The following is a 15,181-nucleotide window of genomic DNA, read 5'->3' as shown; positions in this document are numbered from 1 at the left end:
TTCAGAGCAAAAATAAAAAAATCTTCAAAATTTACCTCACGAGATGTGTGAGGCTCTGTATGAAGGCGAGGACCATCCTGGTTCCCCAACAAACAAAGCACAAATTATGATTCTCCATATTCTCCACTAGTAAATATGTTACTGGGATATAATAATTCAGTTACTATTTAATTTAGCAGAAGTAAATATTATTGGCTTTCCCCCTTATCTTCTCTTGTTGCCCCAAGAGAGCCAGGTTTTGGACACAAACTAAAAATTTTCCTCTATTTCTTGCCTGCTACTCACTGTCCATGAGGGAAAGCAGGATACTTTCCTCATTATCTTACTACCACTTTGCCTTCTTCCTTGCAGTTTACTGCAGCAAACAGGTATATCCTTGGTCTAAAATCAGTTTTATTTTCTAGTAGGACTGCAGGCAGCAATAAATACCCATATGTCCAGGTATTTTTATATTAAATTACAGTTAGAAGTATACATATAATTGTTTCAGCTCAGCAATATGAAATTACAGAAATCTTTCGGTTGTTTTACTGTAACATCAAATTGGCTGGTGATGCGATACTCAGTGTAAGTCATTACAGGTCTGATGTTACAGTTGTTATACATTGCTGAATCTGTCAAATGAAAAGGCAGCACAAAGGGAATTTCCAAATGCAGCTGCTATTTCCCATTTGTTAAATCATTTTATTACACCATATAAGCACACAGCTGGGAAATACTATAGAGTGGGAGTTAAAACAAAATATTTTGGCTTCCAGACATTCAGAATACACAAAGGACTCGGTGGAAAGCAATGCCTGATATCAAAGGGAGTGAAAGTTTGAAAACATTTTTAGCCAGTGTGGGTTTTTTTGTGATAATACACAATGTAGTTTCAAGGTATCTTACATTACAGAAAGTGCTGCATACCATAAATGTTAGGAAAAAATCTCAATTTTTTTTTTCAGTCTAATTGCCCTCTTACAGTATTTTTTTTTCACTTAAGATCTGTACAGCCCTTGCACTATGTTACGATGCATAGTGTGTGCTCTCACAAATTCCAGGGAACTGCTTAGTAGATTTAAGGGCACAAAGGATGCAGGATTGTACCCTTAATTAGATACCACATAAAAGAGAATTTTTTTCCTCCCCATATGTTGACACAGCATTTTTTCAATTTACTATCTTATAACCAGACAATACACGTTATTGATGCATTTTAATGACAGCATTACTTTCAGTGTAAATAGTATGAGCAGGTGCTTCTTCAAATCTGCTTTGAAAGGATTCATCTGGGAAAGGTCAGAAAGTGCTTACCTTCTGGGAATTTGATTTTATTAAGTAGAAAAGCAGTCACTAGCACAGCACCTATCTCAAATTTGCCCAACCCACCTTCTGGAATTTGTCTTTCTGGAAAGAAACTCCTATCCTCCCTTAAAGGAGTATGAAATTGCCTTCGTCAGGAAAATTGTAGGTGCCTCTGAATTCTTTCTTAGTAATATTGATGCCTGCTTGGAGATTGAGGTGTTTCAGAGAAACTTCATGTAATAACGGCTTAAAGGTTTGCTCACGAAGGACATAAGTAAGGGGAAAAAAATGATCAAACAAGTTACCCTAAATGACAGTCCCTCAAGGAGAAAAAAAAATTGTCACCACTTCACTGTTGTGATCTAACTAGTCATGTAATGTACCTGAACTGTAAATACATTGGGACCTTGCTCAGCACATTTTAAGCCTCTTTTGAGTGCAACCAAACAGTATGCTTTGGAACTACAGTTTTCATTTCTAGCCAAGCCTTGTAAACTATACCCATCTTAGAGCTGGGGGGGGGGGGGGTGTGTGTGGAATAAATAAATACATAAATAAATCTATTTGATTTAGCTGAGAGCTACCTAAATAAGGATGACAAACACCCATCACCAGATTTAATCCAAGGGAACTGTGGAGTTTCCTAATGATTTTCAGGACATTTATTTACATATATGAGTGAATATTTACTGGAAAAAGGAGAGAAAAAAACAGAGTGCTAAGTCACTCAAGCAAAGTTTATGCACCTGTTCTGAAATACGATAAGCTGGGTATTGATTAATGCCTGTCCAGAGGTACAGCCAGTGTTGACATGATAGTGCAGCATTAAGAAAGAAAATAGAGATTGCACTCTGTAGCAGTAAATGTAAAACCACTTCAGAGCAATACAAGTGAGTACAACCGATCATACTACAAGAGGGTCTATCGTTTTGGCTTAATGTCCGTGGCCTTAACGCTCACGTCCAAGCAACAGCCTGTACCAAAACCAAATGCTTTGGCAGACTCTTAGAAGTTACGAGTTCCTTTCTTTCTAGGACACAGAGTCATGTTATCAATGTTATTGATGTCCTAAGACTGAAATTCCCAGAGTGCACATGTCTCTCTGAATGAATAGGAAAGTAGCTGAAGAATTCACAGATTTATTTTTTCCATCAACAAACTTGATCAATCCTTTCTAGTATGCATCCAATTTGTCGTCCTGATAACATAGAACTTAAAATTATTCTGATGCGCTTACCACATGATCTACGCAGAAGAGTGACTCTCCATCCAAAAGGAGTGTCCATCTGAGAATTCTGCATAGCAATCATATGTACAACTTACAACCTACCTTGCCAAACTACTAGCCATTTTTACAGCTGAAATTTTGCCTTCTTCATGGCAGCTGCCCAAACACCTAGCAATATTTTAGGCCTGATAGAAAGTTATGCACTGGCTTAGATTGTGCATTACAGATTAGGTAGCACCTTCATCTTTCTGGTTTGGTTTGATCTTTTAAATCAGTTGGATTTTAGAAAGAAAAAAAAACAAAACACTATCTTAAGAAAATAGATATTATTGTAGTGCTACTATTTAATTAATTCCAGGCTTCACAATATGTATGAAGAATCCAGTATCTACGTTGATTAACGAATTAGAATTATTACTTCTAGCCAAATTTAAAATAAGTTCATTATTCCTAGCGTTGTCAAAAAAAAACATGCTGAAAAATAAAGACTTGCTCAAAAAAAACTGCTCATAGACATTTAATAAAAATACAGAAGAAATTTTATGGAAACGCAGGGTATTCTTTTAAAACTAACTGTGTGAACTTAATATCTGTGAAAGTCATTTTATGGAGACTCTGGAATTATGATGTTCTAAATTTATAGAACACCTGGCTGCTCCACGTACCTTAATTCTGTTTGAGGAACACATGCAAGGAAAATAAATTGACTGAGATGTCATGCCCATTCAGTCTTCATTCAGTCTGTCCATTTATTTAAGTTTTGGGATGGTGAGACAGACTTACAACTGTAAAATAATTTAGGCTACTGAAGAGAACACAGATGATAATTCTGATCATTGCTAACATCACCTATATACAAACTGGTGATCTAGAGCAGCAGAGCATGACATAGTTACTCATAAATACTTTTCCCCTTCAGAAAAACTTGTAATTTCCTATAAATACAGCAGGATGTTTGTGTCACCTAAAATTCCAGCTGCTTTGTTGTGGTGTGAAGCTATAATATTCTAGAGTTGGTTGGTTCCATTTCCGAAACAAGTAAAAAAATACATTAAAGCTTCTTCCTTCAGCACAACACTTTGCAGATGACAGTTGTGAGCTACATCCTCCTGTCAGAAATTAATGCTTGAATATATGAGCTAAAAAGGTTATGACATAAATTAAGGTATGAACAAAAACATGATGAATAGATGCATTTCCTTTCCAAAGGTGAACTCATCAAATGACCTCATTCATATAGACCTGTATACTTAAGAAGATTATACAATTGTAATTTACAATTACACCATATTGATGTTGATCTATTACCAACACTGACACTTTAACATTTAAAAAGCTTTACAGCCATAAAGGATTGTACTGAACATGTATTTCAAAATGGAAGTGAACAGTCTTTGACAATACTAGGTTAGAAAGCCACTGTGAGAACTGCAAAACTCACCATTCTGTGCTGGGCTGAGATTACTCCATCCCATTCAGGATCTTGTTGAATGGTCGTGACCAGAGTTGGTAGCTCCTCAGAGTGAGGTTTGTTGTGCATTACATTATGTAGAGGCAGATGAGAGGTCGCATGCTGATCACTGTTTCCCTCTTCCTTGTCACATGATGCTAAGTCCTGGGTCATTGTTTCCTCTCCATCAGCTGCACATGCAAAGGGAGAGGTAGCCTGCTTGGAAGACATTCTTCTACAAAACAAGAAAAGCAGACAAAATGAAAACATTGGTGTTGAAAAAAAAAAAACAACAAAAAAAGTTCAAAACAGTCAAAACAGTCCTGTAAACACACCATGCGTGCCTACAACAGTTAAAAATGAATCATATGCAGTCAACAATAAGACTTCCAAAACTATGGCTTTGGGGATCTGGATCAAAAAAAAACCTGAGATAATGTACTCACTGATGCCAAGTCAAGTTCAGGGTTAAGTTATATGATGCTATTCTATCCATTTACATTTGTCAAACAATATGATTTTCTCCAGCCATAAGAAGATGTAATGTAAATGTACTTTATTGGTATTTTCATGTTGATTTTATGTAAGAGTTCAAATCTTTAAACTCTTACTCCCATGAGCAATCTGAAGGTTACAAGCAAACTTTTAGAGAAAAGTGTCCATCATGCTTTCTTAACAGCATTCCCTGCAAGCAGAAGATGTTTCTACACATTTTTAAATCTATTTCAAAATCTGCTATATAAGTCCTTTTGCTTTTTTAAAAAGCTGTATCTGCTCTTAGCCTGTTTAAAATTTTACCCAGTTTGACCTTTTGGAAAGTGTTTTGAGACATTCATATGAAAAGTGTTCTAAAATGGAATAGATTATTGAATGGATGGATAATATCTGAGTAATCTTTTACAGCTTGAACTAAAAATCTAAAATAATTATGTTTCATTTCATATTAGACATTGAGTACAGGATATAGCTGAACAAATTACTTTAAATGACTTAAAAGTGTGATGAATAAATGCATTGATTTATGTTAAATGTCTTTTTCTAATAATGGCCTCTTACTACCATCTCATATGCAAACACAGCTTTCACCACAGTTTCTGCACTTAGGTGAAAATATAACTGACTTCCACTCAAAATCTGAAAACACTTTCTTAAAATTTCTAATAAGATTAACTGCAACTGTTAAAACAATCATTAATAAACCTGAAAGAAGACAGCTAAAATACATTAGCTATTTTCCTAGGTTTTAGTAATTTTAGAATATCCTTGACACTGAAATTGCTGAGAAACTAAGGAATAAGATCCCCACCTTAATTGCTTTTTAACAATAATTGATTTCATACCATTTCTTTAAAAATGCACAAATCAGTTAACATAGGAAACCACATGAGCATTTTTCAAATTAGCAAATCATTAACTTGCTAGTACTGTTTCTACAGACAAATAAATACTGATTAAAGGGCCTGGAAATCTGAGACTAACAGTTAAATTTACAAATCTGTCACATGCTTTCATGAATATTACAGTGAAGGAAATATCAAGTGCAAAGAAAAATAATTAAGTTAATTCCAATTTAAACATTAGTTTTTATGTAGCAGCCTGTGTTTCACATAGGATTTAACAGCTAATGCTAAATTTCTCACAATTAATGAGGGAGTTCAGATTTAGTATCCTACAGTGAAAAAAAATTAATATAAGATCAACTAATCTAATTATGTACAGTTCAATATGAAAGTATTACAAGCTTTGAAGTGCTTTGAAACATATTAAAACACTGATACCTATTTAGAATAACTATTCTGTAAATAGAGATAATCCTGCCTCTTAAACTCGATACTGGTAGGGAAAAAAAAAGGTTTGTGTTTTCTTTAGGGAAGCCTAAGTGTAAGTGGGAGTCTAGTATCAGTGCTGTCAATAAGCAGAACTGAGGAATTTAAACCATATATTGCATTCTTACTACACTAAAGAATATGTGTTGATGCTAAAGAAAATATGTCAAGAGTTCAGCAACCAGCATTATTGTGCATACTTCAAAAGGTTCTGGTTCATAATTACTATGAGCCAAGATAAAATAAAAGGTTTACTTTTCCCTTTCTCATTAAAATAGTCATGTTAATATAATCACTCACATGAAAATATAAGTCAACACTTTATGCAATCTGAAAACCAGTAATGAAAACTGAAAGTCACAATAAAGGATTTTCCTTTCTTTCACCTTCTCAACAGATCTTATTCCTCTTTCAAACTGAAAGAGCTTCTGTGAAAAGCAATAGCTATGGCTGTTCCTTCACCATAAATTAATCATGACACAAAACTAGAAACGAAAATGTCTCTTAAGAACAATTTCAACTACAAACTGCACCAATGAATAATAGTGCACAATCCTAATTAAACACAACTCTGCAGCTGCAAAAATAGGCTGAATCTGTCCAAAGCTATGACTTGGCTTTAAAGGCTGGTTTGTTAGGGACTGTTTTCTTAAGGAAGGCTGGGCCCTCAGTCTTAATCAGCCAATAAATTATTTCCTGCAATTACATTAAATAGAAAATTATCTTCAAATTGGGAATGTTAATTGAAAATCAAAATTCAGACTGAAGTTTAGAAATTACATGCTGAATATAATTAGTCTAGAAAGGCTTCACCTCTATTTCATAAACAGGCTTTTGGTATTTCCTCAAGTGACCATTCAGTGAAGCTATCTACTGATAATGCGCTAGAGAGGAAACATTTTTTCTTTGCTATGTACACTAATATACTTTCCTCTTATTCATGATATTTTAAATGTATTTAAAGAAAAATCTCTATTCATGTTCTGGATTTTAAGTTTATTACATAGAGAAAAGGGGTCTCTGTTAACCTTAAAAATAAAAGTCTATTGACAAAATCACATTCACTAATAATCTCAAGCCATGCCAGCAAGTTTTTTCTGTACACTAAGAAGTTAGACTGAGTGCAGGGTTCAGATGTTTTCTAGCTCCTCTTATGCCTTTCCTTCACTGCTGCATTATAGTCAAACACATTTTCATACTGTACTTTACTCAGCTACCTATAGTCCTGGAGTCTGAAAAGAAAGCAAGCGCAGGCAGATCTCCCAGGGCACTTGCTCTCACCATGACTTAAGTTTTAGGGCTGTGTTTCATTTCTATTTTCCCCCAAGCCTTTGCTAAAATAGCAAAGTTTAGTGCATTAATTACGGTCAGAGGTCAGCATCTGATGGTACTTTTCAGGTTTTTGGTTGCTACATTTTAAACACTGTGGTAAAAAGGGACAGAGATGTAGGACCCTGCTAGATGAAGGCCCCCATCTTCTTTTCCCAGCACAGTCATTAACTCAGTCAACATACCTCATGTGTACATGTCGTCTGAGGGTGCCAGTTTATGCACCGAATATTGATTATGCCTGGGTTTATAATTAGCAAAAACAAAGTAAATATAAACTCCGGGACTGGGTGTTAACCAGTCAATTACTACATGATAGGTTTTTTCACTTGTTACGTGTTTGGTTTTGCTTACTTAAATGGGAGAATTCTGTACACAGAACTCCACCAAGTCCAAAGGCAGAGACTGGCAAATAACTCCAGTGTCTCATCAAATTCAAAGGGAGAAGAATCTGCCCTGTTTGAGTAGTTTATGTTTATGATAACATTAAACAATAGAACAGGTTATAGTGTTAAAATGCTTTAATGTTAAACTATGAGTATGAATAGCAGTCAAATTTTGAGCTATAATAACTTCCCAATTTTACATTTAAAATCTTTAAAATGCATTTGCTAAATCCCTAGGGGGCAGGGGGGCGAGGGGACATACAGTCAATATTCATGATAAATAAGGCTTGTAAAAAGTATCAGAAATTTCCTAATTTCCATTATATTTTTTTCTATTATCAATTAAATTCACTCAAATGATTTTAAAAAAAGTTTCTGATAAAAAATATCTCCCTAGTTATAACCCCTGCAAACAGGGGTTTATAATGGAAGTGCTGACACAACCCTAACTACAGCAGCGCAAATGGTGCCGCTATAATACACAAAATCAAGTTCTATTATTCTAAACTATCCTCGCTCGGGGGGTTTTCTTTACTGTGCTCCCAGACAAACTGCTGAAGCATGAAAAATTTAAATGCAATCAAGTGGGTCCAATTCTACTTTACTAGAACAAGTGTCTACAGTGGTACAATCTTAAAAGAAGATGCAACAGATTTGTTTGGTGCTTTTCTTTCTTTTTTCTTTTTTAGCTGTTTATTTATAATACTGTGCAGTGGAGATAAAATAAGAGAGGAAATTACACTCACATTATATCAGTATATTGATTACACAGCACACAATCAGAAAGAAAACTACATTGTGAAATTGTTGCTTTGGTTAAATTGACAGATTAGCTGAACACAGCAATCACTAAAGGTGGAAAATACACCTAATGGAAATGAAAAAAATTGAAAAGAGCCCTAACTATCTGAAGTCCTATCACTTACTCAACTTCAAAAATTAAATAAACCTTGATTTGGATTTTCCAGACCTAGAATAAATTCTATCTCATTTTGAATTGAAGACAGAAAAAGGGTGGGATCATTTATCAAAACCTCAGTAAAGCTGAGGAATTGAACCCCAATTTCAGTCAGTCTTGATACCAAGGTAGTAAAGCTAAAATTGAACTGCTAAGGGTTTTTTACCTACATAAAATGACAGTTCCAAACAGTTCCATGTGCTATATATCTGCCACAATTTTTTATTTTAATCCAGAGAAGAAATTCTCTCTGCTGTAATGAAGACTGCCAGTCAGATTCTCAAGAAAAGTTTTCTTTTTTTCCTATAGACAGTCTGTGTTATACCCCTCTAAATACAAATAATAATACTGCGGGGGGTTGGGTTTTTTTCTTGTCTAACATTCTTCTACAGTCTCAAATTCTTCAGATGATGTCCATCTTCTTTTTCGAAACAATTATATGAAATTAAAGGCTTCCAAAGCCTAAAATCTTCCACCCTGATGACTGCTCAAATTAAAAGTTATGGTGGAAATTACTCCAGGCTAGACCTGGAGATGTAGCTGACAGACATTTCAGAATCAAGACACAAAGTATTAACACAGATAACAACAATGTGATAGCCCTGACACTATTTTAAAAACATATAAACTAAGAAATAAAAACGAGATATATGACAAAGGAGACTTGTAGTTGGCTGGAGACTCTAGCTTCTGTTCTGCTCCACCCTAACAAAGCATTCATAAACCTAAAGGCATGTCTACACTGCAGGCATATAAATGATTGCTTTGTAATGCTGAGCTATCCAAACAAATTTTAAACAAGTTCATTTCTGATAGCACTCCAACTACAGTAGTGAGGTACTCAGATGGACTAATTCATCCTCTTTAGTGACTACAGTATAGACATAAACCAGGTGTACAGCTCCAACAGTAGATTGGAATCAGATTAGATTACAAATATATTCGCTTACAGAGTTTTTATGAACAGTCTCAATTCCTTTTCCCCAAAGTGCCAGATTAAAGTACTTAAGTACATGATTAACTGTAAGTACGCAAGCAGTCCACTAATTTCAGATTGGACTATTCAGTTTCAAAAAGTTAAGCACATGCCTAAGTGCTCTGGTGACTCCAGAACTAAACAAATTAAAAGACACCATTTTCAGCAGCACTCATAATCATTTAAATATTCCTTCTAAACTTTTATGTTAACCTGGTGTTCATGAAAACTAAAACTCAGCCACATCATTTTATCCCTCCTCACCTTCTAAAAGAGCAACAAATATGTATACCCCTCCCACAATATTAAGCATGACTCACAGGACTGTCACTTACAAATCAGCACTCCGCTTCAGGATAAATTAATGGCACTGTATAATCTTTTTTGCTCACACTGCCCACAGTATCCTCCTCTTTCATACCTGTGGCACACATCATAACTTGGTGGCTCTGTGTCTTTCATGGATCCTCAAGCCCCTTCTGAAACTCAAGAGCATCCTTTATGCAATCTATTTTGCAGTGTGAGTTTGCCTATGCCAGTACAGGCCTGATGCAGAACAGGGTACACTGACACAGCAGCACAGAATTTACCGGAACAACTTACTTATTTCTAGCTGAAAATCAGTTTAACATGGTTTAAACATTCAGGAAAACTGGTCTTTATTTTTGCTATATAAAGATAACAGTTACAGTAGTGTTCAGATAGCCTTCAAGAAAAATGAAAACGCTTTGTCAATAACCAAAATAGTTTACAGCTCCTCCCCATAAAACAATGTTATGTAGGCAGAACTCAGTAATGTAATTTATTGTAAATCTAATGCCTTAATCTGTCTGCCATTTTAGAATAAACAGTTATTTCCTAAAATTATGAACTGTCATATCTGTTTTTAAGGAGCCTTAGTAACACAAATGAACACTTAGTAACAGATTCCACTCTTCTGAGGCCCCACACCCCAACACAAATCTGTGTGCGCAAGACCTGTATAAACTGACAAGGCAGTGATGGGAGAGAATCACCCAGTTTTTGTTCCCGTCTTTGGCTTTTAGTCACAACAAGGCCTTAGGCCAATCAGTTCAACTCCTTCAAGCTCTTCCTTGGCTTTGTTTTGCAGGAACACTACAAGAATTAGATACATATGGATCGTAAACAGCTCAGATTAGAGAGTTTATGGTAGTTGCAAAAATCACCTTTGAAATAAAAAGGGGGGGGGGGAGGGTGAAAGCAAATGTGATTCAAGAAATGACAGCTATAATGCTAACTGAGCATCCAAAGCTCTAGCTGGAATAAGCATCAAGCTAAGCAATACACCCACTGCTTCCAAGATACACACTCAGATTTTCTTGCATTTGTTTTTCCAATACAGACAAATCACACTTCTGCTAGCAGATATGAATCCAGATCACAAAGTTTGACTTAAGATTCAGACTCCCTCAAAGCTCAGAGGGTTTGCAATAATCGTTATGGTATTTCTTTTAATCTCTAATCAAGCAATGTGAGGGCTAAACAGCTCCTTGGAACTTTTTTGGAAAGCCTTTCTCTTACGTTCTGCCGTTATAATGACCTTCTCAGCCATGCAGTCACAGTAAACTATGATGGTCAGGGCATGAGTTCCTGCCTATTTATCTAGTTGTCAAAAACATTACAATGAATGCAGCAAAACAGCCTCTCAGCCCCTGGTGACTTTTCAATGAAAATCCAAACTGGTTAGCTGGATTCATAAAATGCCAAAAATACAACTTACCTTTCTAGTAGGTTAAATGTTCTATTCCCTTTATTCACTACCAGGAAATTTCACTGAAAATGCCTAAGGTGAACTCACTCTGAATGCAGTAAAGGGCAGTGAAAGAATAGTCATTTAGCACCTGGGATGTGCTCATCTTCAGTCACTGTAGTTAATATTTTCTATAGTTTATATTTAGCTGACAATATTGCTGTCACTTTATTTAAACATCTTGAGACTGTTCTTTGGACTGGAGCTCATATGCCCTGGAATGCTTTGACTCATGAATTGTTTCTCCTGATAATGTTACATCACGTAACCACTTCTTTTTAATTGGTTGGTATCAGCTTCTCAGTGATGACTGCCTTTAAAGTCCTATGACTACACCATGTGCCTCTGGATATCCAATTTCTTACTGTTGGAAAAAGAAAAAGGAAAAAAGGCAGTACTGACTTCCAGCTATCTTCACCAATAACTATGGGAACAAGAGTGAGCTTGCCAAGAACTTATCCATCAGCAACTTATTAGGATTTGTTTTTTCAGGCAGCAAGTAATAGAATATACAATATAAATAAAAGCAATCATTAACAATAAAATTTAAAAACAATGGTTGCTATAAATATAAGATTCCATTTAATGAGTTTAAAAGTTTATTTTCAATCCTACAGGTGTAAAAACAGAGGTCATGAGCCATTTCTCTGCACCACCTATTTCAGACCAGAAACATTTTATCTTGTCAGTTTCTCTCCCTTCCTTCCTTGTTCTCCTCCCTCCTCTCCATATTTTTGATTCTCATTTCTAAGTCAGATAGAGCACCTCAGTAGAGAGCAAAAAAGGGCTATCAATTTCAGGCTCACCTGCAGCCAGTTGCACTAAACCACCTAATTAGTACCTCCACGTAACATGAAACAGTGCCTCTGCAGCTCACTTACGGATAGTCTTTTTAATCAAAAACCTTATGCTGCAAGCCTAAAAACACTTCTAGCAGGGAAAATAGTTCTGATTCCATAGAGGTTACACAAGCATCAAAGCACTTAAACATAGGTGCCAAACCACATTGCCAGAAGCTCTTAGTACTGTGAGGTAGTGTTACCTGACAGCTTGGTGAATATAAAATTACTTGTTTCTCCAACTGAAGACAATCAAAGTGTCACCTTTCATTGTAATTATGCACAACTAGGGATCAGCAAAGTGCCAACATAATTACCAGGAGGAAAACAAGACATAACGAAAATATCAAATCTGAATTTCTCCAAAGGGTAAACACACCCGTATGGCTATTACAAAAAAAGAAAAAAAAAGAAAAAAAAAAGGATTTTATTTTTACTACTAAATATCCTAGTGTTATTTAACAATAAGATTTATGTGCCTTTCATTAAGTGAAAAACAGCTAAAGAAAGTGATTCATGAAATACTAAAAGTAAACACAGGTCAGAACCATGCAGGGATGTTACTTGTACACATTTAAAGTACAACAAGTGTCATCAGAGATTCTGGGACAAACATATGTATCTGCACTCTTGTTATTCTAAATTCATATATGTGAGGACTCATGAAAATTAATTCTAACTGGCACATGGTGTACTTTGGCATGTATGTACGCATGACGTGCCACTTTTATTTGTTTATTTAAATGACTTCACTCTAAGAACCAAAAATGAAGTTTGAACTGCATACTGCCTCAGAACTGGGACTTTCAGGGTATTAAAAATCTGAGGAAAACCTTTGAAGGGGGTAATCTGAATACATAAGAACTACTATTTTCACCATTTATTTCTTCAGGTTATTCAGCAAGTAGCCTATTCAGGGGTGAAATCGGCATTTTGGTGATGCAGAGATCTTATAACCAGAAATTATGTTTTACACCTACAGTAGCTCTGGGCCTCCTGTAAACTATTAGAGTATCCTAGGGAGGATATATACTTGAAAAATTATTTTCATCTGGTTCATAGAAATGAAGTTAAACCTCCATTCTTTTCGAAAAACTTGCATTGTGGAGTGATGGTGTGGATTGCCTTTCCTGCATAAGTGTTCCAGTCACTACTAATGCATACACAAAGTTCTAGTACAGTTATTGACGTAACTGCACACCATCTTCACGTAAAGTTTCACCTCTGGTGGAGGAATTAAAAAAAAAAGAAAGAAAAGCAAAATATGCAAAGCCAAGAATGGGCCTTTGACACCGTTTTTTCCCTGAAGAAATATTCAAGAATAGCAGTAAGGGATGAGTGGCTTTTTTCCACCCTGCACAACTGCTCTAGAGCCAGAAGTAATCCTAACCCTTGCAGACAAAGCAGCCATAAGGACTGCTTAAATATGTTGTTAGCCTCGCAGAAAAGGTTAAGGAAAAGATGCAGGTTCCACACAACAGGGAACACCACCTGCCTCTTGTCTGAGGCTTTGTATCACCAGGAACCCAGGTCCAGCTCTGCAAGGCTGGGCTTTCTAGCTACAACCTGCTCACAGGCTTTAGCCATTGATGCTTGTTCTCAGGCACTGCCCTGTGTCATACAACACAGCACCATCTTTTCCACTATATGAGAATAATGATACACCCTAGCTGATATTTCTACTTGTGACATTGTTTCAAGGGGCTCAGCAGCAAATTTAGGAGGACAGACAGGGATTCTGATTTTCTTTTAGAGTCCATACAAAGGACTTGCTTTTACAAGGCAGCATTGTGTACAATATTTCTTTATTTTGAACTAAGGTTTACATAATATGATCCTTACATATGTGCACAATAGGAACCCAAAAGTGTGTCTACAGAACCCTGCAGGAACCACCTCATTTACAAGTGAGATGCAGCTACTACTTCTATAAAGGACAGGGCAGTCTGAAGCAGCATACTGTTCAGAAAGATTACAGGGGATATTATGCCTAGCTGACACTACCCAGGAATTTTTTCAGCTATATCCCAGTTTGACTGGCAATGCGGCCAAGAACAACAATGCAACAACTTCTCTCTTTCTCCCCCAAAGCCCTTCACTACTTGGGCTGTGCAAGTTTTCATGGGAAGGAGTAGATGAGGTCCTTTCTTCTTAATGTTCATTTGCTTCTACATGAAAATATGAAAACAAAAGATAAATAATTGCAGCAGTCTAAGCATTCAAATAAAGTAAAACAAAACATTATCTCCTCTATTAATTAAGCTAATCAGTTGCCATTAAGAGCAAACAATTTGAAGTTCAATCTATCCAGACTTTGAACCTCCTATCATTCCACAAGATCCACAGATGAAATGTTTACTGATTTTAACTGCTTTAAAAAAATATTAAGACATTGTTATTCATAGTCTTATTCTTAGTATGACTTACTTACTATTTTCATTGTTGTTTAGTAAAACAAAACAAACAAAAAAAAAAAACCAACACTTTTAAGGAATTCATTAACGTATTTGGACTTGGCACTGAAAAGAATCAGAGAACATTAAGAAGAAATTTTCACAGGTGAAACTGCTACTTTTTCATCATTCAAGTTGAAGAGCTCAAGCAGCGTGCAGGGTCTGCGTCCAGCACTCTGAAACTGCAACAACCACAAAGGAAACCATAAACTCTGCCAGTCTTTTGGTTTGCAGTACTGCAAAGTACAACAAAATTGTTAGAAAAAAAGGATTTGCAATAACTGAGGATCCTCAACTATCTTTTTTTTTCATGGAAAAGTGTGACATACAGCATCTGATCTCTAACAAGGAGAAGGAAATGTGCAGCAAAATGACTCTGAAGGGTAAAGGCACAGAGTGCCCAGGCTCTGAATTACTCCACATTTCCAGGTGCTCAAAGTTCCCTGTTGGTATTTTTAAATGTGTCAAAGAACGTTACAAAGCACAATTATCAAAATACAAAGAAAAACATAAAGCAGAACACAAACCGAAGTCCAAGACAAATGAAAATGTCCCAAATAATTAGAAAGTAAAAAACCCCAAATGTCTAAAATGCAATCTTTAAATATTGTCAGTGATTTTAAACATTTTTACCATTCACATTTAAATTCCATCCAATCCCTCACAAGTTATTTTACC

General features: G+C 35.8%; 1 protein-coding gene across 13 annotated transcripts in view; it reads right to left on the bottom strand.

The window, feature by feature from the left end:
- SOX6 (SRY-box transcription factor 6) overlaps positions 1-15,181 on the bottom strand; it is a 374,155-nt gene that overhangs the window by 224,701 nt on the left and 134,273 nt on the right. For 11 of the 13 annotated variants that reach the window (XM_062608907.1, XM_062608904.1, XM_062608903.1 and 8 more), the window contains one exon: positions 3,957-4,200. In XM_062608907.1, coding sequence (XP_062464891.1) covers positions 3,957-4,196 — 240 coding nt within the window. In that variant the 5' untranslated portion in view covers positions 4,197-4,200. Of the gene's footprint in view, positions 1-3,956; positions 4,201-7,474; positions 7,577-15,181 lie in introns of those variants that run through there. The other 2 variants (XM_062608910.1, XM_062608912.1) reach the window with 1 other exon arrangement.

Source organism: Pezoporus occidentalis, unplaced genomic scaffold (assembly GCF_034315485.1).
Source record: "Pezoporus occidentalis ecotype Australia unplaced genomic scaffold, CSIRO_AGI_Poc_V1 ctg131, whole genome shotgun sequence".
NCBI lineage: Eukaryota > Metazoa > Chordata > Aves > Psittaciformes > Psittacidae > Pezoporus > Pezoporus occidentalis.
This window is presented reverse-complemented; position numbering and strand designations above follow the sequence as displayed.